Below are 21998 nucleotides of genomic sequence, written 5' to 3'. Positions count from 1 at the left end.
GTTGGTGGCAGCAGAGGTTTTTAAAGTGAAGTAGCAACCGCTCTGGGAAGTGCAAGTGTGGCTGTTACAGTAGTAAATTACAACTAGAGTAGGATTATTGAATCAGTGAAACCTATGGAAGAGTTGACTAGCCAAATCTTCCCTAACATTTTGACTTACTATGCTAAGCACAGGATTTCAACCTATGTGTAAGAAAAATATAAGCCATTCTATAGAGATGTTTGCAGGGATTTGCTGACATGATGCATATAAAATGCTTTGAACACTTAAATAAATGCTATGTTGGTAGCTGTTTTGTTATTATGAATGTCCTTAATGTAGAAATGTGTGCTTCTTATTTTGGCTTTAAATAGTAATCTTTGCATTTCAAAACAACTTCAATTTAGAATATGTGAGGAAAATGAGTATTGCAAACAGCTATAATCCTACTTCTAAACACAACCAAACAATAAGCTACAGAATTGCAAAATATAGTTTAGTTATCTTTTGGCAACTATATCATAAGATACATATTTTTTTAAAGTATCCTGCCCAAGTAAAGAAGTTGATACTGTTTTTGTGTGTTATTTCTGGCGCTTCTAGTCTCATTCATTTGAACAGTATGACAATTTAGGAGTAGTCCCATTTTGTTGTACCTGATAACACAGGATGGTCCCTTCAACAACAGTGTGATCTTTATCAGTCAAGAAAAGCTGTTTATTACTCTTTGTTTGATATTGAATGGAGAAGACTATTTAATGATTCTGCTTGCACAAGATCCTATGAGATTTTTGACAATTATTTGCTTACAATGCAGCTTTGAACAGCACAGTCCACATTGTTAAGTAGGGCTTACCAACTCTCTCTGGAGATGCTGCTTTGAGGTGAGCTTGTGACTATAGATTGGAAGAAGGGGCAGAGAAAGTTCAGTTGCATGAGCTGCTTTCTTTTTCTTTTTTTTTTACAACCATTGGATGTTACTCAGTCAAAGGTTTTCTGCATATGGGGTAAATGGCATTTTGTACACTTACAAAATGTGTAGCTTCTCATTCACTGTTATTTTATTTTATTTATTAAATTTCTGTACCATACCACCAAGTGGCATGCCACTACTCTCAGTGGTTTCCGACATAAACATTTTTTTTAAAAAAAAATAACCATCCTTCACCCAAACCACAGTAATGCGAAGAAAGGAACAACATCCCTGATAATCCAAGATGGCAGCAACAGACACAAAAATACCATCAACTTATAAGGATAAATAAAAATAAGTAATAATTTTGGGGTCAAATGAGATAATACACTTAGCATATTGGTAGAAACTGTGTTTCTTTAAGTGCCAAAAGACATAAGTTTGTTTTATCACACACTTTGCATGAATCCTGCATTCCAGTGAGCCGTTATTTTGTGATTGGTCAGTTTGAAGTAAACAAAAGTGTGCTGTTTATATACCACCCCATAGCACTTGTCACACTCTTTGGGTGGTTTACAAGTTAATTATGCAGGCCACACAGTTAAACAAAGATTTCATTGCAAATCTGACTGCCTACCTCATATCTCCTTAGAAATCATGTTGTGGGTTTTAAAAAAAAAGTTATGGGCAAGTAACAGGCATTTCCCCAAAAGTCTAGCTTGACATTTAAACAAGGTATGTGGTCAGAGTTTTGCAGAAGCATGAACTTTGAATATGGATTTATAATAATGGGCCTAGTTACCATACACATTAAGACTAAATGTATGTACATAGTGAATCTAGTGAAAAAGTAGTATGATTAAAACTGATTAGCTGTTGTTCGAGAGGCTCTGTGGTTTTATCCAGCAATCCAAACAAAATGTGATCAAAAGGATCACAAAATGTATTACAGAATATAAATATAATTGTACATCAAGAGAAGTTAGCTTTGTTTACAAATGATTCTCTTGGATTTAAATGCAGACTATGTCTCTTACATATACTAAACAATGTAATAATGTAAACTGTATCTTCCCTGAAATGCACTAAGATATTGGACATGCTCTGTTAATTAGTGTAACAAAGCGTTATTACTAACCATTTTCTTCTTTCTCTTCATACCTCATTCCTCTTTTGCCCATATCATTCCATCTCTCTCTCTCTCTCTCTCTCTCTCTCTCCCTTACATTTTGTATATTATTTTGGTGCCCTTCAATTCTTCAGTGTGACCAAGATCAGTGCATTCAGAGCACTAAATTCGTTTTACAGGCTGCTGCCACACCTCTTCTCCAGAGCGAACCCAGCATAAATAGTGAAGAACTTTCTTTATCAGGAAAGACCTCTATCAGTGCTCCTTGTGCTTCATTAACACTAGGGCAGCCAACACCACCTTCCTCAATGCCAAATCTCACATCAGAAACAGCTCTGGCAGACATGATACCATTACAGGAAGACCCTGAATGTCATCAGTTTCTTACTCCTGAAGAAGCTCCATCACCACCTCGGATGTTGCCATTTGGGAGTCCTATGACCTACAGCCGTACCATGCATATCCTCAGTCTAGCCAGCCAAGACTCACTGCATGAAGACTCAATACGCGGCCTTGTAAAACTTAGCTCAGTTTGAGAAATGTTAAATGTGACAGTGTTTATTAAACCACTGATTTACCAATAACAAAAAAATTGCAATGCCACTTTTGGACTCTGTGAGGTATGTAAGTCACTAAAATGTTGCTATGTAATAAAGTCTACTAAAAGGAGAAATATTTTTGTGGAGTGGAATTGCAGTGTTCTGTAGCCAAGTTGTTGGTGGCTTGGATTTAGTGGTAATATTTATTTAAGTAACAGAAATATATGTTACACTTACTTGGTGACTAATGCCATCCGGCAGCTTGGAATCTTGGAACTACAAAGTTAATTATTACAGTACCTAAAAATATTACTGGAAGTAAGCATCATATGCCATGTTTTATAAAGTTCTTTGTGTAATATGGCATTTGTAGCCAAATGGACCACCCTTTTCTTGTTCCTGTGCTACAGATATTTGAAACTGAAACTTGCCATTAAGTTAGCATAAAACTGGTAAGGTTTGCAATTGTGGATTTGCATGCCACGCTACAGTGTATGTTACAGTAGTGTTGGTAATGACAGAAAGTGCTGCTTTATTATTGTGAGTTCCAAGTGCTGTTTCATGTAAGCAACAGTACAGCAAACTAATGACAAGTGGTTTTTTTAAAATCGGTTTGCTCAAGGTGGTTACAAATAAATGAATTGGTAGTACTTCAAATGTGTAGGGCTACCAATTTTTGCATATCACTTCACTTTGAATTCTAAAATAACATAATTGCATTGTGCCATACCATATATTTCTCTCTTCCTTCATCTCCACATGGGATCACATTAAATGTGGACATTGAACAAAATGGCATCCACGATTTCTTTGAAAAAGTGTATTGTTAGATCCATACAGCAAAATAGCTGGTGATACAATTAAGAAACCCAAAGGGATACCTAAAACTCAATAATGCATTTTTTTAACAATATGCATGATTTTATATCTCACTAATCTAATCTTAGGGCACAATTTGCCTATACGTGACCTGAGTGTAGCTTGTGGATTGAATTCTGAAGTCCCTTTTAGTCACAGAAAGGACTTTGATCCAACTCCTGCAAAGAGAAAGTAGGTGCTGTCACTGATATTTCCCTACAGCCTCTGAAAACCTGTTTTAGAAGAGTTTAGAGCCCTCCAGAACAGTGTGGAGGTGGAGGGACTTGGGTAATGGGCAAAATATGACCTTCCCATGTCTTCTAATTGCAAGAATCACTGCCAGATCAGCAGCCTTTGCAATTGCAGAAGGCTGATTTGGAGCCATCCAAGTATCTCCTTTTGAAAGCCATAGCCAGGTTACCAAAAGTAATTTCCCAAGTAGGAGATTTTCAAGGTAAGGATGTCAAGGTTCTAGGCTTTGGCAAAGAAAGATATGTCACTGAAATGTAATATATGTCATCAAGAACTGCCATCCTGATAGGATCATCCTCAATTATATATTTCCCTTTTAATTTAAACTTTATTTATTTATGGCAGAAAATTATTTGATGGTTTTAATTTGAGGTTAGGATAAATTAGTTTTGACTTTACAGATTCCCCTCAGGGAGTAGCCTGAAACAACATACAACAAGAATTCAAATGCTTTTATATTGCTGCATCTTGCTTTGCTTTTTAAGATGCTAGGACCTGCAATAATCTTTTCTCAGGACAACAATGCAAAGTACTTTTTAAAAAGTATCAATGCAGGCAACTGCTTTTAAAAATTAGGTTTATGAAGGCACTGAATTTATTGCATTTCTGAGAGCATGAAAAAATAAAATTAAAAGAAAATTAAAAGCACAATGTTTTAATTGGATTAAGGCCATCTCTTACAGAAGTGCCAGATTATATACTGGCAAAAAACCTCACACTGTGTATAATTTTATACAAGATATTATTTTTCTCTGAGCAGTGACACGGACTCCAACTTTATTTGCATGTATAGAAAATAATAGTTTTTTTAAATATGTACTGGTTCCAAATTGTTTCCATTTTGCAGAAAGCTATGCATGGTCTGCAGTTATCTGATTGTGAGCCATTAAAATGTAATGGTCTTGAGCCATTAAAACGTTTACAACCTTTCATATAAAGGGATATTGCCTCTTTTTCTTTGTGACCTCTTATAATTTCTTTAAAATCCTGCATACACTATTTCTTTCAGAGCGTGTGTATTCCTAAGAAAAAGAAAAAACCTACTTTTTAGGTGAATTTTCTTGGTTTAAAGTTTGATTACTGTGCTAGCAGGCATTAGAAAATCCTAAAGAGCTGTTAAGTAACAGTGTAACAGCAATAAGCACACCAAGATTTTTTCAGTGCAGAGGAATGAGGTTGACTCTTTGTAAAAACCCCTGATAACATATTTTGCTGTCTCCGTACAACAGTCAACACACCTCAGAGGCAACCATCCTAAATCAGGTTTTCAAGTGAGTGAGCTAATGATCTTCTAAAGTGCAGTAACACATAATAAATATTTAACACAGCATATCCTGGATTTTGGGTGCAGGGGGGGAGGATTTTGATTTCTGGCTATCCTACCTTACTCTGCTAAATCCTGCAATTTGCTACAGTGTACTAAAGTGATACTTCCTATTGGTGAGGAAGAGAGTAACAAGTATGTGCCATTTGGCATATTTCGTTAAAACAGGAATTTAGCCATTTCTGACAGGAGAAGGAGAAGGTCCATATAGGCAATTACATTGGATTATTTTAAAAGACTATTTAATTAGCTTAATGTTTAATAAAACACATCTTAATGTTTTACTAACTCTGAAGACACAGGAACACAGAGTTGCTGTTCCCTACAGTGCAGAAAATTCAAGAATAATAAAATATTTTACTCTGCAGTAATGACTTCATAGCTCTGAAGCTTAAGCAAATGAGAAGTATTTAAAAATTGGTTGTTGTGGGGTTTTTGGGCTCTTTGGCCATGTTCTGAGGGTTGTTCTTCCTAACATTTCACCAGTCTCTGTGGCCGGCATCTTCAGAGGACAGCACTCTGTGCTCTGGTTTAAAAATTCATCTGCTTACATTTTCAGATAATTTTTTTAATAGTTTCTAGATACTGCTGTCATTAGGAAATAGCAATATGGTGTATGTCCATTAAACAGTTCTGGTAGTATTTTTAATGTGGCAAGAGTTCAGAATTTTGTCATGCAGTTATTTATAAGCATCTCCCCCCCCCCCCCCCCCGTTAAAGCTTTAAAATGCTGCATTGCTACATTAGGATATCTTCTTTGGTTTACTTTGCACTTGAGGGAAATAAAATGTTTGATGACAGAAAAAGTACTGTGAATACCTATTTTAGAACAAATATATTCTTTGTTTGCATTGATGTACAGTAATTTTTGCTGTTTATAATATTTTTGACTTCGTGTTGAAGAATAAAAATACAGCATTTTTAAGCATTAACTTTTGTCTTAAGATTTTTCATTTACCTTAATTTGAAACTGGTGTTTTCTCTCCAGTGTCCTTAATATAGCTGGTTATTATGGTTAACATGACCTTTTAGATATTTTACTGTTGCTTTATGATGACATCTGCTGGGAAACAATGGAATTGAGTATGCGTTTCTCTTAATTGTAATTTTGACATCTTAAATATAGTTTAATAATAATAATAATAATAATCTTTGCAGTTACTTTGAAAGAACAGCAGTTAACATTTCCAATGTACCGATCTCTCGTGTCCTGCTTTTTGTAGTAGAACACTAGTACATTAAATGAACTACTGAATCTCTCTCTCTCTCTCTTCCACCGCAGTGGGTTAGATATCTGGTTGGGAATTCAGTTCCCCAGTTTGTCTCCTTGATGGCTGGACTTAAGGACCCATAGGGAATCTTCCAGCTCTATCTCTGTACATGTATCGTGTGGTGTGTGTGTGTGTGTGTGTGTGTGTGTGTGTTAAAAGTGAGTACACACCTGACAATGTTCAAATTGGGCATAAAGGATCAATATTTTGTGTGGCCACCATTATTTTCCAGCACTGCCTTAATCCTCTTGGGCATAGAGTTCACCAGAGCTTCTCAGATTGCCACTGGAGTCCTCTTCCACATGTCCATGACGACATCACAGAGCTGGTGGATGTTAGAGACCTTGCGCACCCCCACCTTCTGTTTCAGGATGCCCCACAGATGCTCAATAGGGTTTAGGTCTGGAGACATGCTTGGCCAGTCCATCACCTTTACCCTCAGCTTTTTAAGCAAGAAGGCAGTGGTCATTTTGGAGGTGTGTTTGGGGTCGTAATCATGTTGGAATACTGTCCTACAGCCCAGTCTCCGAAGGGAGGGAGTATGTCACAGTACATGTTGGCATTTATGGTTCCCTCAATGAACTGTATCTCCCCAGTTCCGGGAGCACTCATGCAGCCCCAAACCATGATACTCCCACCACCATGCTAGACTGCAGGCACAACACACTTGTCTTTGCTCTCCTCACCTGGTTGCCACCACACACACTAGACACAAATTGAACCAAATAAATTTATCTTGGTCTCATTGGACCACAGGACATGGTACCAGAAATCCATGTCGTTTGCCTGCTTGTCTGCAGCAAACTGTATGCAGACAAGCATAATCTTTAGAAGAGGCTTCCTTCTGAGATGACAGCCTTGGAGACCTTTGATGCAGTGTGTGGTGTGTGGTCTGAGCACAGACGGGCTGACCCCCCACCCCTTCAACCTCTGTAGCAATGTTGGCAGCACTCATATGTCTATTTCCCAAAGCCAACCTCTGCATATGACACTGAGCACGGGCACTCAGCTTCTTTGGTTGACCATGGTGAGGCCTGTTCTGAATGGAACCTGTCCTGTTAAACTGTTGTATGGTCTTGGCCACCGTGCTGCAGCTCAGTTTCAGGGGTTTGGCAATGTTCTTATAGCCTAGGCCATCTTTATGAAGAGTAACAATTTGTTTTTTTCAGATCCTCAGATAGTTCATTACCATGAGGTGCCATGTGGAATTTCCAGTGACCAGCCTGAGAGAGTGAGAGCGATAACACCTGCTCCCCCTTCACACCTGAGACTTGTGACACTTAACAGGTCTCATGACACCAGGGAGAGAAAATTGGGCCCAGTTTGGACATTGTCACTTAGGGTTGTATTCACTTTTGTTGCCTGCAGCTTAGACTTTAATGGCTGTGTGTTGCATTATTTTGAGGAGGAGACAGCAAATGTACACCATTATGCAAGCTGTATACTCACAGCATTACATTGTAGCCAAGTGTCATTTCTTCACATGAAAAGATATACTAAAATATTTATGAAATGTGAGGGGGTGTACTCACGTCTGATATACTGTATGTAATGTGTGATTGCTACATAATACAAGAATTTATCTATAAACATAAAAATGAATTTCATTTAAGTTTTAAAAAGCACAACAACAGGTCAGGTAAAGTATATCTATGTTCACAAATACTGATATACATCCCCCCTATCAGGGAAAGGGTTCAGTTCAAAAAGATAGCTGTTATTAAAAATAAATTGCCAGCCATAGCACCAAGCTAAGTGAAGCCAGAGAGAAAACACTGGGAAAGGATTGCAGAAAGGTCAGTAAGAAATGTATAGTGCTTCTGTGCCATCACTTTATATAGAGAGTATGATCCAATATTGCATGAGTTAAGTTCTTAAGAGGAAGATCTCTTTCTCTCTGCTCTGTGTTCCCCCCACCCAAAGCCTTGCCCAGCCTTCTGGAGCAAAGCAGAATGCAAGGAGGAGAGGGAATTGCCCGCTTCACCTTTCTACTTAGAGAAACTGTTCTTTTTCTGGAAGAGACTGAATCTGGCCTCCTAGGATATCTTGATGGCCATACTCCCTCCCTCACAATACCATAATTTGGTGGTTTCCTGATGCAAAGGGGTATGCCTCATTCAAAGGGATAGGGACTAAAAAATACACACCAATGTAAGTCATCATTTGGAAGGAGTCTCTGAAACAGTGATCAACGTAACCAGAAAACATTTCTTTTAAACTGTTTATATCTCATCTCCACTAGACAGTTCGCATCACTATTTTCTCTGTACGGAATTAGTTCCAGTCCACTGAGTCACTTGTAAAGGGGTGGGGAGAGGTTACCTTCAACTTACCCCATACTCAAGACTGTCCAAATAGTATTCAAGGTTTCTAAATCCTTAGGTTCTTTTCATGGATGTCTGTGTCCACCTGTTGCAGGTACATCAACTGTCTGTCATGATGGCAGTGGCACAGAAGGGTCAGGGACAGTTCTATCACAATAGCAAGGTCCTCCCTCAGATGTGACTCCCAGTCTGACCTCAGCCTTATGGTTTCTCCAGAGTCCTGTATAGTTAGCATAGTTAGTCCTTTCAATAGGGAATAAAGAAGCAAGTAGCCCAGAGGAATCCATGGATGGCTAACGGAACACGGAGGTAGACCTTTCCTGTGGGCCCAAACTCACCCAGTTACACCCAGCTTTTGCACAATTTCTTCCCATTCAAAAATGTTGACATGTCTTAACTCAGAAACAGGCAGGGAGTTCTGTAAGCTAAAATACACTGGTATTTTGGGTCCCCCTTTTTTGCATTCAGCCCTGCAGACCACTACATGCAAGCACCAAGAACCTCTCTTGAATTGAATTAGGGATTTAGGCTGAAGGAAGCTCCTCACCTTTGTGTTAGAAGGATGAGCTAGCTGGAATCTAGCTGGTAAATATGACTATTTATAGACATTGTGAGACAAGGAGCCCCTATTAGAACAGAGTTAATTAACATTTGATAAAATTACTATGGTTAATAGGATTCCATTTCCAAGGAAACTGCTGCTGACGACTCTCAGGGAGCAACCAGAAGTTCTGCTTTGAGCCTTAGTTGGGCTGCTGTATCTTAAGATACTAGTTTGGTGTTATGCTGAATACCTTTTTTTTTTTTTTGCCTTGTCAGTTACAGCCAGAGCTTGGAAAAAATATTTTTGGATTACAGTTTCCAGAATCTCCTAGTAGCCATTGTAGCTGGCAAACTTACAAAGGCCAGTGCAAAAAGGATTGTTTTCCAAGACTTAATTATAACAGAATTGCATCAGCTTAAATATCACTGCTATATTTTTTGTTCAAGTGATAGAAGAGAGATCTTGTCACATGATCCTTTAAGCTTTGCATTGCAGGAAACAGGAAATATTAGTCACTGTAGTCACTGTTTGGGATTTCAGTGAACTCTGTATGAATCTTGTAGTCTTGACAAATTACCTTGGGTTGGCTGTAGGAAGAGAGAGCACAAAATCAACATGCATCGCCCAGAACATTAGTTTATTGCACTTAATATGCACACTTCAGTTTCTGGTACTCTATATAGTTCAGTGATTTAGGTATCTGGGTTGGGAATTCAGTTCCCCACTGTGCCTCCTGGGAGAAGAGCCAGCTGATGTAGTCATGGGCAAATCTTCTGGGGGAGTCCCAGGGCTCCCCCAGAAGAAGGTAATTGTAACCCAGTTCTGTGTACAGTATTATTTTCCTAGAAAATCGTGGAAAGGGTTCCATAAGTCAGAATTGAATTGAGAGCACACAATTTCTTTTTTTAAAATAACTATGTCTTTAAATGCACCAAACTAAATCTTTGTAGCTAATAATACAGTAATCCATTTTATTATGTTTTATAATTTGAAATATATTTCTAAAACTTGAATATATTGTAATTTGCTTTCCATGTGATTTTGCCTGGAATTTTGCAAACAATAAATTCCATCACAACATGTTGATGTAATTGTGAGGACCCAAGATAAATACAACACAGGTCAAATGTTCTAACCTTATGTGTGCTAATTGCTGTATTTAACTCCTAGGTTTTGGTGGTTGTTTCCCCCCCCCAGAGGATATACATCCATACCAGGAAATGAATTGAGCAAAGGATCTGTTGTTTTTAAATTAAGTTATTTAGCATTATTTATTTATTCCTCTTTGGGTCCCACTAATGAGTCCTACTGAATGAATAAAGGCCATACAGCAATAATGACTGGCAGATTATGATTTAAAGTAGGGCACAAGCCATGCACAAGTTCAGAAACTAAGTGCCTATATAGACTGATTGCTGGGCAAATGAAGGAATTCAATTTAGATATGTATGGATCATTGTAAACTTCTTCTCAAAATATATTGGAAATGTTCTAAATAAAAGCATGGATTAATAAAACCATAAAGCAAAAAGAGTCCCTTCCTATACGAATTAATATTTAACATGTTCTCATTTATAACATTTCTCAAAAATGGTTCCTACTCTGTCTGCTGTTTATGCAGTTCAGGAAAAAAAAGAGTTCTTCGTGGCCTCTGTGAATATACACATATGGGTTTAGTCTGCGCCTGCGCTGACATTCTCGGAGCATTCCAGAGCTAAAAGTAACAATTTTATGGGATGATCCCCCATGAGGCACACGCTCCTCCCACCCAAGATTCCCCTCAGTTCCTTTTTTCTGCCTTGCTGTAAAGTTCTACAGAGTCATAGAGCTATTTCCAGAGGGTTTTTCCCTTAGCTTACTGATCAATTCCCTCTAAATTGAATTTTTCCCCTTCTCAATTATCTATCTACGATCCCCCGTGAGTTGTTTTCATTTTTGCTTGCCAGCCATTTGGCTCCCCCCCCCCCCCCACTCACACACACTTCAACTGTTTACTTCTTTCTCCTTTCCCGCCTTTTTCGGCTTCCTCATTTTGACTTAGGCACATTAATGATTTTCTGCCTGAGTAAGCTACATCTTACCCAGATAGGTACAGCCTTTACCCCGCTTTTTCGGCTACTGCAACTGTCTAGTCACCTGAAAAATAGATCGGGTGACACTCCCGGTTTCCTCTCACATAGCTTCACCCCTGATCCAGCAAGGGACCCGACAATGCCAGGGAGTCCTTAAAATCTAAGTCTACATCAACAGAGGAATCCTCGACCGAGGCTAGCGAATTTGCCTCTGAGGAGACGATGTGCCAGCTCTACCTGCACAGACTCCAGGATCGCCTGATAGCCTCTCTGCTCCAACTGGCCATTCAGTGACTGCGCTACCGTCCAGTCCGGCCGTGGCCCTTTTTAGCCCTACATGAGGATGGACATTTGATGTTCCTGAGTTGGAGCTCGAGTCTCTTCCTCTATCTCATGAGGAGAGGAGAGTGAAAAGGAGGCATGTCTCACCACAGCCTCTCTATGAGCAACCATGAGAGAGACTGGTGAATCATCGATGGATGATTGTTTCAAGGGGCTCATCCATACAACGGTTGGGCTCTTTCGCCCTGTCCCTAGGAGAAGAAGGGCCTCCTGTTGCCCCCGTCACCTTTCCTGACTGTCAGTGATTCTTCCTGACATGGGAAGAGCCTCTGAGTGTGAGTGCCGCACACCGACCCTCCTTCGTGCGCTTGCTCATGTAGCTGCGACTTCCAGAGGGAGCTGCACTCCAAGGCTGCAGATGTGCCGGCGACATAAGGTAAGGCTTGAGTTTCCCTTTGGGGATACAATGGGCTCCTTCAGCTCCCGCAGCTAGCCCTACGTGCCAGCGCTTTGCCCGTCTGGGGTAATGCCCTTGGGTGTTTGGTGTAATGGCCCTCATCTATCAAAGGGCCTATTCACGTGGCTGCTATTTCTAAAACCAGTGAGGTGCCAAGGCAAAAGCTTTCTGGCAGCATTTGACAGCCTTAGTTTGCCTTTGAAAGAGGGCCCCTGCAACTCCCACCATTAGCCCTGCTAGGTAAAGGTAAAGGTTCCCCTTGACAATTTTTGTCCAGTCATGTTCGACTCTAGGGGGCGGTGCTCATCCCCATTTCCAAGCCATAGAGCCAGCGTTTTGTCCAAAGACAATCTTCCGTGGTCACATGGCCAGTGCGACTTAGACACGGAACGCTGTTACCTTCCCACCGAGGTGGTCCCTATTTATCTACTTGCATTTGCATGCTTTCAAACCGCTAGGTTGACTAGCCCTGCTAGTTGGTGATATTTCTGCCTAGGGTAGCACCTGCTGGTGGCTGTTAATTTGGCTGGCTCACAAAGTAGCCTGCGGCCCTGTCTCAGCTGCCAGTGCCCACATAGGCTCATAGGAAAAGGACTCACAAGAGTCCACCCGAAAACCCTACTGCTGTCAGGTAAGCCTGGATAATTTTCCTCATGTAGGTCCTATCACATTGGCAAGGTTGCGTAGAAACAGTCCCTTTTGTTTGGAATAGGAGCTATGAGCTCTCGGCCACCATCACCATTCCACTCTACCTGGCATCATTCTGTGCCATGGGCTATGGAGTGCTTTATGCTTCCACATACACTTAACAGATGTAGTGCTCCCTCGAGCTTGGCTCCAGCATCATAATGTTTGCAGCCTTGACCTAACCTGCTGTTAACCCATTCAGGTTTGGGACTCACATGAGTTGTTGGGGGGTGGAAGAGTTTCCAATCAATCTTCCTACACCCTTTTGGTTGTCGCAGATGGTCACACTTCTTTACTGTTAACAGATGAGGAGTTCTTTGGTCGGCCTTGTTTGTTTTTGGTCACCGTGTAGCCATTTACTCCTCTGCCATGAGGGCTTATCACCACTTATGGAGTTTGGTTCTGCCCACCCTGCAGGTAGCTCATGTGCACGCTTACAGTTCAGGCCTTCCACATCGCTGGGAGGCACTGTTGCAGGTGCATCACGAGCGCACTGCTGCTCGATACGCCTGAAAACCAGTGTCTAAGCAACTGACAGGTCAGGACCTGCCATTTGTTGGTGTATGGCTTTTTAGCCAGAAAAAGGTTGTTATTCTTGATAACCTGCTCAGGCTCTAGAAGGCGACACAGTCATTGCGCGGTAACATCTGCAAGAGCCTGAAGATGTTCCCATCAGCCTATGGCATTCTGGGAACGTTAAAAGCCTCAACCCCAAAGTTAACAGCTGCCGCCCCTAGACATGTGGGCAGGCAGTGCCTTGATCAGCAGAACTGCTGGTAGGACTGCAAAACTGAGCGGTCTCTTCTCTGTTGTTGACCAGTGAGTCCGTTTGACTCCTTTCTATCGTAGCTACCAGCTTTGCCACTATCTTCAATATATGTTGAATCCATTCGGATCGACCTCAACATAGAGAAGATTTTTGTTCTTGCTTTTTCTCTACCATATCAACACTTTGGCAGGAAAAGATGCTTTCCAAATTCCAATCCATCTTGTGTCCAGGCCCATTATGATCAAGCACAACCGGTCCCGGCTTCGAATTTGCCAATTCTGGGCATAAGCTCGAATCTCACTCCTTGAATGAATCTCCCTCCAATATGATGTGATACATTATCATCCTCTGTCACCTTCAGTGTGCTTCTTTTCATTTGCACAGCTCACTTCTTGGTTCACCGCATCCCGGTGGAGGAATGGAGGAACCGCCTTTTCCAGACCCAGCCATCACTTAGCTGAGCATTTACACTAACTATGCTGAAGCTAATAAAGGATGCTTGCACCAAGCCACCTCCTATTAAAGATCTAGGAAGAATGTATCACAGGTACAAGGTACGAGGAAATGATATAGAAATTTTGGGATGACATCGTAGAACAAATTTATCCAAAACAAGAAATGATTTCTCTGAACCCTACTAATAAGAATACGGAAACATTGATGTCTTTGGCAGGGAGACTTATTCCCTTCAATCACTTCTGCTCCATGTAGCCAACTATCAATAACGATAAGCGCCTACCTGGAGCAATTATGGTCTCAGATTCTACCTCTCTTGGAATCCATTAAAACAGAGCTTAAAAATTCTCACTCTGAGACCACAACTCTAGCAAAGCAACACAGGATTGCTGCTAGACATGCAAAGGGCTTCAACTACTGTCGCATCCTTAGTATCTATAGAAGGCTCACATAGTCACGATCCACTGGCTCATCAAGGAGGCAAGGGACAGAATTTAATGTCTTCCATTACATGGTACCATTCTCTTCAGTCTTAGACTGGTGACACTAGAATTTTTTTACACAGAATAGGAAAACAGCTAAATTATATACGGGCCGACAGCCCTTTCGTCCCTCTTTCAGTTCTACCCATAGTCCTTTCAACCATATCTGGAGTTTCAGCCTCCCAGACATTTCGATTCATACAAGAATGTCACCACATCTCTCAAGGTTACATTATATAATTGTCTTTGTTCCTCTTTGAGTAATGTTAGACTTACTCTTTTTGTCTATATCCTCCAGGAAGAGACCTCTGCCTCCTGGACAAACGTGCCATAATCCAAGTTCCTACATCTGGCTTATGCAATGGCTTCTACTGTACTTCTGTGCTATTATATACATAGAAAGAATGAAGGCATCAGTCCCATCCTTGGTCTCAGAAATCTTTTCATGTGTATTCTACCGTACGTTTCGCATCTGCAAGGTATTTCAGATGGTACAGGGCATCAGTTTGATAATAACCTTCCCCTGCAAGATATGGACATCTACCTGTACTGGTACTATAGCATATGTTTCTCTTTTTAAAAAAAATACGAGCAATCATCTCCCCAAATTCATGACCTCCACGGCTTCAGTGCTAAAGCAATCCAGACTCAGCCTCGAACCACTCCAATAGTGGTATCCTTTCTTTTTGACCAAGTAGAGGATCCCTAATCCAAGTAACTGCAAGTTCGGTTCTGTCACCTTTGGGAAGTACCGACCTTTGATGTATTCACTGGGGTCCGTACGCCGACTACAGGTTTTATTGCTCCTGTGAAGGTGCAGACGGAAACACTGTCGGGGACATGTTCATATGGCAGTGGACAGGGAATCTGCCATACCTCTTCCCTCCGATACCTTTTATTCTACGGACAATCTTCCATCACCATCATTCCTAATCAAACGCGATCCAAATACCTCCTTGATGACCAAGGTAGTCCTAGTTCGCCTGTCTCAGATCGATATAGACAGACACATGTCAGTTCCCTCTAGTTCCTCACCTCCTAACTTTGGAGGGAAGGATGGTCTACCACCCGGGTCTATTGTCCATGAACTTGGCAACCTGGAAAATACTCCCACTTTGGCATCAGTGCTCGATCAAGCTCGAAAACCATTAGCTCGATGTCAATGTGTAAATAAATGAAATCTTTATTAAATATACTGAAACAAAGAACTACCTTACCTACTTTCTTTGAAACTGTTTCCTACTTGGCTTTCTGTTTATGCTTTAAAATGTTATATATCTGCTACTTTTGCCCATTAACCAGATGATTCTGGTACGTAGGACTTTTGTCTCACTCTAGGGTCAAACATCTTTTCACAGGACTCAATACTACCCGTCCTCCATGTAAATGCATTGTTCCTCAATGGTCTATAGATCATTCTAAATTCACTCATGTGCCCACCATTCGAGCCCATTTTCTCTTCAAATGCGAAATTACTTACTTTGAATAGCCTTCCTAGTGGCTGTCATATCTGCCAAGGGAACACGCAAAATAGCTGGATTGTGATTCGATCCACCTGTTATTCAATTTTCCTGATAAAGTGACTTCCTACTTTAATGTCTCATTCCTGACCTGTTCAACTAATTTTCATGTTTATCTATGCTTCATCTTACCATCATTCTTCAGATCACCATCATCTCCTCTAGAGCACATGCTCCACAATATTTATGTAAGACGTTCACCAGCATTTTCTCTGGACACTACCAGAGCTTCTGAACAGATGACAGGCTCTTTTTATGCTTTCGTTCTTTTCATTTCGAAAGTCCAGTTTCTTCCTATCCATCTCTAGATCGATGGTCCAGACTGTATCTATGGCTTGCCAGCGGTCAGACGAGTCACCGTCTAATCAGCTTTAGCCTCGCTCCACGGAGTGCTGTCTACCTCGGCTGCATCCAGAGTAGAATCGAGACTCTTGACATCTACCGTGCACCAATATGATCCATGCCATCTACCTTTGCGGGGCACTACTGGCTACACGTAGGTACACGCAACAACACTGGATTTGGCAGAAATGTGTTGGCATCCTTCCTACCGTGACGTCCCACCTGCCAATAAGTAAGCTTGCCAGTCACCCATATGTGTGTATTCACAGAGGGCACAAAGAAGAAAGGTTACTTACCTGTAACCATGGTTCTTCGAGTGGACCTCTGTGAATTCACACTACCCACCCATCCTCCCCTCTGTCCGTTACTGGTATCTTATTGTTGTATAACTCTCATGCCCGGCGGACAGATTGCAGGAACTGAGGGGAATCTTGGGTGGGAGGAACATGTGCCTCATGGGGGATCATCCCATAAAATTGTTACTTTTAGCTCTGGAATGCTCCGAGAATGTCAGCGCAGGCTCAGACTAAACCCATATGTGTGAATTCACAGAGGTTCACTCGAAGAACCATGGTTACAGGTAAGTAAGCTTTCTTTTGTTGTGCATTGCCTAATTATTTGGCTCCCATGCAAAGTAAACCTGTAACCAGAAAAGATCTTGTACAGATCTTCAAAAACTCAACCACATTAATATATTTGAAAACAGTACTTGCATATGTCTGTACATCTCATGATGCTAGCTAGTGGGGAAACTTAGATATGGAATTCTCTGCATTCTGCATCTGTGTCACCTGTGTAAAATTCTATGTATATGAATGCACAGGAAGCTACCAAACATATGGACAGAGGGTATGTCATTTGATACAAGCTAAAGTAGTACATAAATGGCATAAATGGCCATTGTTATCTCCTTACAGTATGCAAAAGGATATACTGTATATGCATACATGCTGATCATCAATGATAGAGCATTCTTTCTCTAAAGCAGAGATCAGGTGCACCTTATTCCTCTTACCTGCTTAATGTTTGCATTGCATAAAGCTGATAAATTGAAATGATCTTTTTCATTGGTAATCCACCCAAAAATTAAATGTTAATTTCACCAACACAACTCCAGGTCCAGAGTTGCCATTCAGATCCTCATACCCATTTTATACTCTTAAGTCCCTATCTACGCTTGTCTCTTTTCTCAATAGTTAATTAGAATGAGTGATGTGCCAGTGCAAGGAAGTCTGTTCCTAACAGCCTGACAGATCCATAGTACATAGGAGCCCACAAAGTCCCACATGGGAAGAATCAGAATCCTGCTGTGCACAAGAGCATAAATAACATTTGTGTGGCCAGAAGCCTGGTATAGAAAAATCTCTTGCAATGGTAGTGATGTATGGCGGTTCCCCCTTTGTCAGGACATGTCTCATATAACTGATTTTGTATCACTTTACCACCAGTTTGCAATGGAGACTCCACAAAGGGAAAAAACACAACTACCACTGTGCACATTTTTCCCCCAACAGAATACTGGCTATTGGGTTTTGTGTGAGATGCTTCAGGCAACAGATTTCTCAGGAAAAAAGAGCTGGCAACCCTAATTCAACACCCCAAAACACAGACTCTTATTGAAATCCTCTAAATAAAAACACCAATTAAACCCTTTGTCCAGATAGATTAACCTGCCATTGCGTGTTTACTGTATTATATACTTTGGCCCTATGTTAGCTGGCATCCAGTCTAGCTGAGATGTCATATCAATATATAAGGATGTGACTTTTACTTAAAAGCTATTTTCCTGTCGCAGTTTCACAAAGACAAGGGAAGTGGAATCTAGTTCTACAGAAGGATGATTCACAATAAGCTGCCTGTCAATTTTCTGCCTGATTACACTAATTTTCTTAGAACAACACATCATGTGGGCTGACTCAAAGACAGTGTAACATCACAACTCTATATATTGGAATTTAATCTTCATGCATCAGAACTGAACTCTTACATTTCATTGTCACATTTTGTTGCAGAATCCTCACAGAATTAGACCCATTAGGTCATATTGAAGGAGATTTGTGCCATTTGCCAGCTGAAGAATTGTAAATAACGTCACTAAGTTTCAGTTACTGGTCATGTACAATCTTTAACAGGCAAAAACGTCTGGGTTTAAAAATATTAAATAAATGTACAAGATGTGTACTTTAAAGCCTAGACCTAATTACAGTTTAGATCTAATCCCAACTGTATTCAATAGATTACAATTTTCCAAGGGGATCGGAAAATGCCAGGGAGCCCAGTCAGTGCAACTCTTTCATTTGCTTTTATTTTGGTGGATAAGGCTTAATCCCATCTTCATCCAGTTGGCACAATCCAAGGATGAAATTACCCTATACAGTGGTGCCTCGCATAGCGAGGTTAATCCGTTCCGGATTAACCTTCGCTATGCTGAAGCATCGCTGAACGGGGCAGCGATTTCCATTGGAACGCATTAAACATCGTTTAATGCGTTCCAAATAGGCCAAATACTCACCGTTCAGCGAAGCTTCAGGATGGCCGGCAGCCATTTTCGCGCCCTCGCCTCGCTTAACGAGGGTGCGAAAACGCTGCGCGCGGCCATTTTAGGCCATTTCCCGGCTTCCGGCGGCCATTTTGGTTGCCGAATAGCTGATCGTCGGGCTTCGTTTTGCGAAGATCAGTAAGCGAAACGCTTACCGGTCTTCGCAAAGCGAATTGAGCCCTATTCAAAAGACGTTAAGCGATCGCATTAGCGATCCGAAAAAATGGATCGCTATGCAATTTCGTCGTTATGCGGTGCGCTCGTTAAGCGAGGCACCACTGTAAATCATGTATATATGTGCAAGAGTCTAATTACCTGAAATGCATATCTCAAAACCAGAGCACCTCTACATTTCAGAGATATTCTTAGGAATAACTTTAAAATCTGATGAAAGCTTAATGCTAACAGCTAGCTGCCTTGCAAGTGCTTTTTGTAGATGATTCCATGGAATAAATGATTCAGTAGCACTGACCCTGCAGGGAATGAAGCTAGGCTAAGCATTGTGTAATTCAGAGTATACTTAGTAGCAAGACAAATGCACATACAGTATGTAGTTATAAAAGAGAAAGAGGTCATAATGTGTTGGATATCAATAGCAGGATGCCAGCTATAATTTTGTCCACAACTGCTGTTTAATTAATTAAGTATCCAGTACCAAATTATTTGCTCAGGAGAATAACGTCAAACAGAAGTCGCAAGAACAATAAAGAAAAGAAATACAGTAACATCATTGTGCACTTTTTGACTTAAACTTTAGCCCCACTACTCTACTGTTCTGTTATTTGCAGTGCACTCTTTATAATTTTTAACTGATAAGAAAGAATATGAACTTGGGATAATGATGGCCAAATCCATATTTGAGTGTCTTGTTATTCCACCAGACAAGGGGGCCTTTTAAGGCCTGGATAGGAATTAGTCCTAATAAAGGGAAAAAGTCACAGGATAGTTTGCTAATGATTGGTTTCAATCCAACAGGCTCCACACACAAATCCTGATCATGAATCTGTAGAAAAGTTAACGTATCTACAGATAAATTTAAGTGAATGGACTATAAATGTTTGGACTCTTTTCTAATTATTTAGGACAATATGTTTGTCTCTCCCTTCTCTATGGCTGGAGCATTTCCAGTTAACTGCTCTCACCTCCATGTTCAACATAGAGGCCTTTCATAAAGGCTGGTTCTCTGGAAATCTTGTTCAAAGCCATTCCTTAATTCAGCCATGTCAGTTTTTAGGAGTGCTTTATGGTGCAATCCTGTATGTTGCAATCCTGCATGCACCCAGTATTATGGGAGCATACAATGCTTTTAATTGTAATTTGTTGTATTATATCTCTGTTTCCACTGCAATTTATGATATTTGATTTGCGCTTCCTACTTGTTGTAAACTGCCCAGGGTGGCCTTGGCTGCCAGATGGGCAGTATGTAAACAAACAAAAAAGTGAACAAGCAAGCAAACAAACAAGTAAATAAACAAATGTTTTGGGCTTACATGCTGTTGAACTCATTTTTATCTCACTTCTCAGAAGATGTGCTATTGCTTAGTATGCTAGGCAAGTCCTGCAGAAATAAGGTGTTGACAGATGTTTCTTGTCTGTTAGGATGGCCAGAGAAGTTATATATAGTCTGTATAGCAGGCTGTACTGGGCACTGGAATGCAATCTTTATACTGCAGATTGTTCTGAAATAGCACAAGAACTGCTGAGCAAGATCAAACTAAGTAAAATCTCATTGTGATGTCCAGTCACACAAATCCTTTGGAAAATTACAAGCAGGCAGCTCAAATAATAAATTAAAATGGGGCTACTTGGATATAGGACAAATTTTCTGTGACTGTGGAGAAATTAAATCAATGCAGCACTTATTTATGCATTGGACAATCATTTGTCAAATCTGCCTTGACTGAGCAGGGGGGTGGGACTCAATGGCCTTACAGACCTCTTCCAACTCAATTATTTTTTGATTCTATGTGCATGCAATTTATGCTCCAGCATGTGTACAAAATAAGATACTGTATAGCAAATGGTTGAGAACACTTTTGAAGTAGCCTGCTGTGACGAATGCCTTACGTCACTCCTCTCACTCACAGCGGAACCTCATTTGCATGAGCCTATGAGAGGACTGGAGGGGCGGGATCAGTTAGTCAGACAGTTAGGGGGAGTTAAGAGAAGGGGAGGAGTGATTGCAGAGAGAGAGAGATAGTCAGGAAAGTAAAGAGAGATAACAACAACAACAACAGCAACAATAATCATCATCAGATTAAAGTGAACACATAATATTACTGGTGGTGATTGAATGTATATTGACTTGATTATATGAACATGAAATGAATAAAGAACATCTGAAATTCTGATTTTCCCTAATAACCTTTAATAAACAAAGTTCTGTTGGCAGCAAACGTCTGAATGATAACTTTTATAGCGCGGATAAAGGAAATCCACTGGTGGCAGCAAATGAAAGAAAGAGCGTAAGCCATGTGAGCCCTTTGGTTGATGGAATCAGGCTGGGGTCACAGGGGACACATCACACCTGCTTCTTGTCAAAAACAGTCTAATTGTTTTAATACTTTAATGTGTTTTTAATCTTACCTACATTTCATATGCATCCATAGTGTCAGGACTGGGGCCTTGCTGGAACCGGGCAACCTTAGTGCAGGCAGGATTAGCCCCCATCTCTCTGGGGAGAACTGCTCTAAGGATTGCAGGACTGGGCCCTTTCCCTGCAGCTGTTGCCCAGCCCCTCAGGAGTGCCACCCAGGGAAGCCAAGGACTGGGCTACATAAGAAACAGCCCTTCCTCACAGACCTTTTCCTCAGCAATTAAAGTTTCTGGCTGTGCCGTGGGAATCTTCCTGCCTTGCCTGCCAACCTCCTTGTTCCTGCTTTGCCTAGTGATTCCTGGCCTGCCTGGTTGTTCCTGCCTTGCCTCTCCTGCATCCCTAGTCCCTTGATACAGTTCCTCCCAGCTTTGACTCTGGACTGTCTGATCATGATTTGCATCATCCTTCTACCTAGCTACTGTTTGGACTCAAAACCGCAGATGGTTGGTCTCTGTTTGGGCTATGGGGTTGGCTCTACCTTGTTCCTGCAGTCTTGCCCTGGACTGGGCCCTGGTGCCTCTCCTACTGAACTCTGACAGTTTTCTGAGGCCACTTGCACCCTGACCTGGTCATGATGTCCACAAATGCAAGCCATGAAATCCAGGCTCTGCAAGCAGAGGTCCTGGCTCTGTGTTGCCAGGTTGCTGCACTCCAGAATGTGCC

The 21998-nt window shown here is 41.0% G+C and overlaps 1 protein-coding gene across 8 annotated transcripts in view; it reads left to right on the top strand.

Annotated features, from left to right (window-relative positions):
* ZDHHC14 (zDHHC palmitoyltransferase 14) overlaps nt 1-21998 on the top strand; it is an 88022-nt gene that overhangs the window by 63466 nt on the left and 2558 nt on the right. For 4 of the 8 annotated variants that reach the window (XM_020809667.3, XM_072994870.2, XM_020809657.3 and 1 more), the window contains one exon: nt 2156-5926. The exons of 1 other annotated variant lie outside the window; for it this stretch is intronic. In XM_020809667.3, the coding sequence (XP_020665326.1) occupies nt 2156-2557 (402 nt within the window). In that variant the 3' untranslated portion in view covers nt 2558-5926. Of the gene's footprint in view, nt 1-2155; nt 5927-21998 lie in introns of those variants that run through there. 3 more of the 8 variants (XM_020809685.3, XM_020809675.3, XM_020809711.3) reach the window with 2 other exon arrangements.

The sequence above is a fragment of the Pogona vitticeps genome, chromosome 1 (assembly GCF_051106095.1).
Source record: "Pogona vitticeps strain Pit_001003342236 chromosome 1, PviZW2.1, whole genome shotgun sequence".
Classification (NCBI taxonomy): Eukaryota; Metazoa; Chordata; class Lepidosauria; order Squamata; family Agamidae; genus Pogona; species Pogona vitticeps.
Note: the sequence above shows the minus strand (reverse complement) of the source record. Positions and strands in the feature narration are given on the sequence as shown.